This window comes from Benincasa hispida, chromosome 6 (genome assembly GCF_009727055.1).
Source record: "Benincasa hispida cultivar B227 chromosome 6, ASM972705v1, whole genome shotgun sequence".
Lineage (NCBI taxonomy): Eukaryota > Viridiplantae > Streptophyta > Magnoliopsida > Cucurbitales > Cucurbitaceae > Benincasa > Benincasa hispida.
The window spans coordinates 28,103,802-28,110,569 of NC_052354.1; the positions used below are offsets into that span (position 1 = coordinate 28,103,802).

Consider the following 6,768-nt stretch of genomic DNA (forward strand, 5'->3'; position numbering starts at 1 on the left):
TTTAGTCTAGGGTTTGGTCCGTTATTTTTTTTTTTTTTTCCTTTTAGTTTTGGACTCGAGTAGTGAGTTTTTTAAATAGATTGCCTAATTTTAGATTGGGAAAGATTAGATGAGTTGCTTGTTTTTTTTTCTTTAAAAAAAGTACGCGTAGAAATAGATATGTCAAATCACGTATTAGATACATATCTGGAAGTATCGGTATCCGATACGTGTCTGATATGGATTATTTGTTTCACATGAAGTATCTGTATTTCATAGGTTGAGTCATATCCAAATAATTAATTAAAAACTACTAGTAGGTAAATTTTCCCCTCAAGAAGAGAGAGACATTTAATTTCAAAACCTTTCCTAAACTTGCAATTTCAGCCATACAATCTTCTACTCTCTGTATTTCTTACTACTGCCTAACTACAACTCATTGTTTATAAAAACTAACACATCTTTATTTTTTGGTTACTTATATTTTGTTATCTTTGTTTTTTTACACACATTGCTGAGAAGAAATTGAGCTTCTAATTTCTTTCATTGCTAAAATGAAGGGCTTGAGTGTTCATCAACTCCAATTCATTTTTGGCCTCTTGGGTACTAATAATCCATTCTTTTTAATTTTGTAGAACAACCCTTGTAATTTCTATAATTTTATATGAATTGAATTTTGATCTTTGAAATAAATGACCATAAGAATCTTTTCCATGCTCGAAAGTAACAATTCAAGTTTTGTTTGCTAACAATTTGGTTTTTAATTTTTAAAAATTAAGCATATTAATGTCTCATCCAGTATCTATCCTTAAATTTCTTAATTTCTTTTCTATTTTTAATAGTATTTTAAAAAAACCAAGACAAGTTTTGAAATTAAATAAAATAATCTTAAAAAGTTTTATGAATTCAACTTTTTTTTAAGAACAATGCTAACCATTCTAAAAAATTTAGAGGAAATAAGCTTAATTTTTAAAAAATCAAAAATCAAATTGTTACTATTACGTAAATAATTAGGGTAAGTTTTAATTTAAAAGATTATTAGATTATTTATGTAAATATTTCCTTAATAAAATACCTTTTTGAGATTGGTTTCTAGTTCCCAATTTGCAATTTTGCATTGATTGATTGATTTTTACTTTCTTCTTTTGCAGGTAATATAATATCTTTTATGGTCTTCTTAGCACCTGTGTAAGACAATTAGGCTATGTTTGATAACGATTTTATTATTCAAATAGATTCGTTTATTTAAAGAATATGTTTACAATTAATAATATATAATTTTTTAATTGGTTTTTTATATTTAGAAATGATGTTTATGAGTAATAATATTTAAGTTAATTTTGTCCTAATTATATGTTATTCTGTGTTTAGGCCAACATTTTGGACAATCTACAAAAAGAAAACTTCAGAAGGGTTCCATTGTATACCATATGTGGTGGCTCTAATGAGTGCAATGTTGCTTCTCTATTATGCTGTGCTTAAGACCAATGCCTATTTGTTAATCAGCATAAACTCTTTTGGATGTGTCATTGAAGTTATCTATATTGCACTCTACTTCTATTATGCTCCTAGAAAGCAAAAGGTCTTTATATATATTTACATATAATTCATAAGATTGATCTAAAAATGAGATATCAAAGATCCCGTTCGATAACGATTTTATTTTTAAAAATTATTCTAGCTTTATCATGAATTTTTTTACCATGATCTTTATATTTATTAAAATAACATTCAAATTCTTGATCGATTTGCAAATAATAATGATGATAAAAACTTTTTTTTTTCATTTTAGAAAATAATTGACATGGATGATTATTAGTGATATAGTTTGAAAGTATAGATAAGAAACTAAAAAGCTCATAGGCGGTAGAGTTTACAAGCTAAGTTTTTAAAAAATTAAAAATAAATAATTAAAGTTGTGATTCATAAACATTTGGATTCGGGTAGTTTTAGTTTTTGTAAATTTAAAATTTAGGATAATTATAGTGGATAACATTATTGGGATTAATAATTAGGAATAGTTGTAAATATAAACATTAGACCAAAAGTATTAGTAGATATAACATAATAGAAAAAAATTGTAAATATGGCCAAATTTAAATAGTTTATCCATGATAGACCACATTATTGGTAGAAGTCTAGCAGTGATAAACCATATCACTGGTACGAGTCTATCAACGATAGAAGTCTATCGCTAATAGACTTGTCTATATTTGCATTTTTTTTTAAATGGTGTTGTAACTTGGTTATTATTCTTAAAAATGTTACCAATTGCAATTATCTTAATAATTAAGTGTATAACAATATTTTTAAAAAATTATGAATATTTATTAGTGATAAACTCTATCACTATTTGTGATAGACTCTATCTTGATAAATTTATACTAGTGATATAACCCATCAATGATAGACTCCAAAAACCAGATCTAAATTTTGTTATATCTACAAATTATTTTGTATTATGCTATATTTACTAATATTTTGGATCTGATTATTATATTTGTAACTATTCCTTAAATTTATAAACACACATACATGTATTAATATAAGCTTTCTTCATTTCATTATCCTATACTTTTGTAACTATGTGGTTTTCAAAATCCGTGCAAAGTTTAAAAAGACGAAGATCATAAAAAAAACATACGAAAAACAAGTACAACTTAAGAAAAAAATCAAATGATTATCTAACCCGTCTAAATTAAGTTTTTATTTTTCCTTTTTTGGCAGATATTTACATTGAAGTTGTTGATGATATTCAACTTGGGGAGTTATGGAGTAATGGTAGGGGGAACAATGCTTTTATTTCATGGAAATAAGCGCACAGATGCTGTTGGATGGATTTGTGCAGCTTTCAATCTTGCTGTTTTTGCTTCTCCTTTGAGCATCATGGTTCTCCATCTCTCTCTATTCTTTATTTCAAATCTTGCTTGTTTATATATTTAAATAGTCAAAATCAGTATAGTTCAACGATACCGATGTATACTATTTCCTTTGAGATTGGAGTTTAAAATTCATGTACTCGGTTTGTTGCACTAAAAATATTACATTTAATTGTACTCTAGAAAATAAAAAGTAATTGTGTAGATAAAAGGTTACAATTTTTAACTATTTATAAATCAACGTGTTTTTTTTTAAATAAAGTTAGACGAAAGATAGTTGATATTAAAATGATAATATAATATTAAATTTACATTCAATCAACTTAAATTTTTGGGTCAATAGTTGATTTTAAAAATAATATGAATTAATTGTTAACTAATTAATTATTTGTTAATTGCAATCATAGTCAGTGGTTTACCTATATATTAAATTTATGGAAATTTTTAAAATATTTATAAATATAACAAAATATTATAGTATATCTACGGTAGATCGTGATAGAATATTATTGTCATATTAGACACAATAGTAGTCTATCGCGGTCTATCGTACTATATAAATATTTTGATTTATTTTGTTATGTTTGAAATGTTCTTTAATGTATTCTATTCATTAATATGCATGGATTCTGATTTTTAATACACATTGTTAAATCTTCAGGTTTTTTTAGTACCCTTCAAAAAAATAGTTTTGAAGTGTTAACAAAATCTCAAGAGTGAAACTTGTTTTATAAATTGTTATTTTATTAATGGTTCAATTTTTCTGTTGTATTTTAAAAAGCTAAATTACCTAAATCAATAAACTTATTTTTTTAAAGAATAAAACGTTTTTTGGGTAAAAAAAAGAAAGTTAAGAGTAGGCTTTTTAGTTTTTACTAGTATGTTACTAAATGATATTTCTTTTCTTGAAAAAGTTACTAATGAATTTAGTTACTTGAGTAAAAGGAATTCCATCTAGGATTATAATTAGGGGAGTTGTAAAATATAACAACTAAGCTTAATTAAAAGTATTAACATATATATCAAAATACAAAAAAAAATAATAATAATAGATATAACAAAATTAAGATCTAACTCTGGGTGTCTATCAGTGATAGTATATATTGCAGATAAGAGTCTATCAACGATAGGGTGTATCATTAGTAAGTTTTATTCTATTTGCAATTCTTTGAAAATGTTGCTATGCACTTAATTATTAGCTATAAAGTGTTACCCATTACAAATACTTAAATATTTTAATGGATTCAATTTCAAACTAGTAAATTTATATTTTATTTTCTCCTTCTAGAAATAAGCTTATCTACAAGATAGTTTTAAAATTAGTTAATGTGTATTATGCAGAAAAGAGTAATAAAAACAAAAAGTGTGGAGTATATGCCATTTTCACTATCATTCTTTCTGACTCTATCAGCCACTATGTGGTTTTTCTATGGCTTCTTCATCAAAGATCTCTTCATTGCTGTAAGTCTAACTCTACCATTAATTACATTTCTATTTTTCTATATCCCTAAAAACCTAACCCCCTTTCTTTCTTTATTATTCTTAATTATGCAAATACCCACTTTCATCCATCTAATTAATCTTTAATTCTCATTAACTTCTCTATTAACCCCCTTTCTTTATTTATTTCCATTTATTCTTAGTATAATCTCTATTTATCATCCATATATAAATTTCACTGCCTAATAAACTACTTATGAATCTTTAGTTATATATATCTTGAACTTTTGATATTGAATTTAACAAAAAGTTTTGCTTAGATTCCACATATAGACCTATACTTGGCCCACATGTATTTTTTTTTCCCTAAATTTATAGTACTCAAACAAGTAACTTAAAACTTTCATTAAATGCACAACCAAAAATTAGTGACATAAATGAACTTTGAAGATAGACCAAGGGTGAAGAAATTAAAGTAAGTGTGAAATTAAATTTAAAACTTCTTATGACTTTTTTCAAAAAGATAAAACAACTTCTTTATGAGATTGATGCACACATCATTTGTCGTTATCAAACAAGTTTTTGAAGCACATATTCTTCCATGTTTTTAAAAAACTAAAAATAAGATATAGTTATCAAATAAGTTTCTATTTCCGTTTTTTTTAAAAAAAAAATAAGAAATATAAATAGTAATCAAATAATTTTTTGTTTCTACTCCTTAAAAACACATGAAACAAGAAACAGTATCAGGCTGAAACCTAATTAACTTGCACTATATGTAAGTATGGTTAGTGTCTTAAGTGAGTGAAGTAGAGAAAAGAAATCATCAAAATGACCTTCCTTATGGTAAGAACCTATATTATTTCTATTTTTATATGCTTATTTGGGAAAAAAAAACCAAAAGAAGGAAAAAAAGGGTTGATGAGACCTTCATATTATTTATTATATGTACTTTTTTTAAAAAAAATCAAATGTAGCACTTAATCTTTTTAACAATAATTTCAAAATATATATATATATACATATATAAAATAATTGCAATTGGTAGCATTTTTAGGAATAATAACTAAGTGTATAACATCATTTTTTTAAAAAAATGCAAATATAGCTAAGTCTATCAGCGATAGACTTCAATCGTTGATAGACTCTCAATCTATCAGCAATAGAATTCTATCATTGATAGACCTTTACCAGTGATATGATCTATCACTAATAGACTCCTACCAATAATATGGTCTATCACTAATAGATTATTTAAATTTAGCCATATTTGTAATTTTTTTTTACCTTATTATATCTGCTAATACTTTAGGTCTAATGTCTATATTTGCAACTATCCAAAAAAAAAAAAAAATTGCCTACATGATTTCTATTTTTATATGCTTTTTTGAAAAGAGAGAAACCTTTAAATTTTATTTCACTATGTCCTTGCTTCATGTAATATATTAGTTGATTAATATAGATAGATGAATATTATTCTAGATATTGAATAAAAATAATGAAACCATTCACTCAGTAACTTATATTAACTATATTAAATGATTCACAACACATTCTAATTTTTGTTACATGTAATTGTAGTAATTATATATTTCCTTTATTATGCTTTATTTGCAACTACTCAATAGAGAAAAATTAAATTGTTAATTTCTTTGCCTATGATTTTCTCAGCTACCAAACATTGTGGGGTTTCTACTAGGAATGATCCAAATGATAATGTACATGATATACAAAGATAGAAAGGGAAATAACTTTGAAGGAAAAGAAGAGAAACTTGAGGAAGGAGGTGACCAAAGTCTCTCAAAAGTCAAGAATCAAAGAGAAACAAAGGAGATCAATATGGGAGAAACCAATAACAATGCATGAATATAAAAGGGCTTGTGTCTAGGAAGGTGTAAAGAAAAATATAATGTGTTGCATGAGAGTTAGAGAGTAAGGTTGCTTTAATATAGTGTGTAAGAATACAAAGGGATGTGCTTTGCATTTAGAGAACTTCAATGAAATAATGGGTTACCTTTCTTAGTTGAAGTTTGAAAAAAAAAACAGGTGAATTTAAAAACTAATTACATGTTATAATACACTGAATAACAAGTATGCAAATACAATAAAAAAAAAATAAAGTCACATAAATTAGTAATCCAATTCGGTACAATATCACAGATACGTCTAGAAGACGGTGTTTTAGGTGAAAAAAAACTTCACTAATGAAAAAGTTAAACAATTATAACTAAGCTTTATCAGTTAGTTTCCTCTACAATGACTCGTTTATAAATTGCTGGGAATGCGACCAAAGTTCCACATTGGTTAGATAAGAGGAGGATCGTGGGTATATAAATGAGAATGACTATCTTCATTGGTATGAGGCCTTTTGGGATGAAACAAAAAACAAAGCCATGAGGGTTTATGCCCAAAGTGGACAATATCATACCATTGTGGAGATAGTTTGAGGGTCTTGTCCCTATCAAGTGGT

The 6,768-nt window shown here is 25.8% G+C and overlaps 1 protein-coding gene across 1 annotated transcript; it reads left to right on the plus strand.

The window, feature by feature from the left end:
* The first annotated feature begins 455 nt into the window (after positions 1 to 455).
* Positions 456 to 6,320, plus strand: LOC120080167 (bidirectional sugar transporter NEC1-like). Its single transcript, XM_039034739.1, has 6 exons — positions 456 to 582; positions 1,131 to 1,167; positions 1,351 to 1,561; positions 2,707 to 2,868; positions 4,200 to 4,319; positions 5,970 to 6,320. Exons 1-6 carry the CDS (start codon positions 534 to 536, stop codon positions 6,162 to 6,164), a joined length of 774 nt encoding a protein of 257 aa, XP_038890667.1. The 5' UTR covers positions 456 to 533; the 3' UTR covers positions 6,165 to 6,320.
* Positions 6,321 to 6,768: the final 448 nt, after the last annotated feature.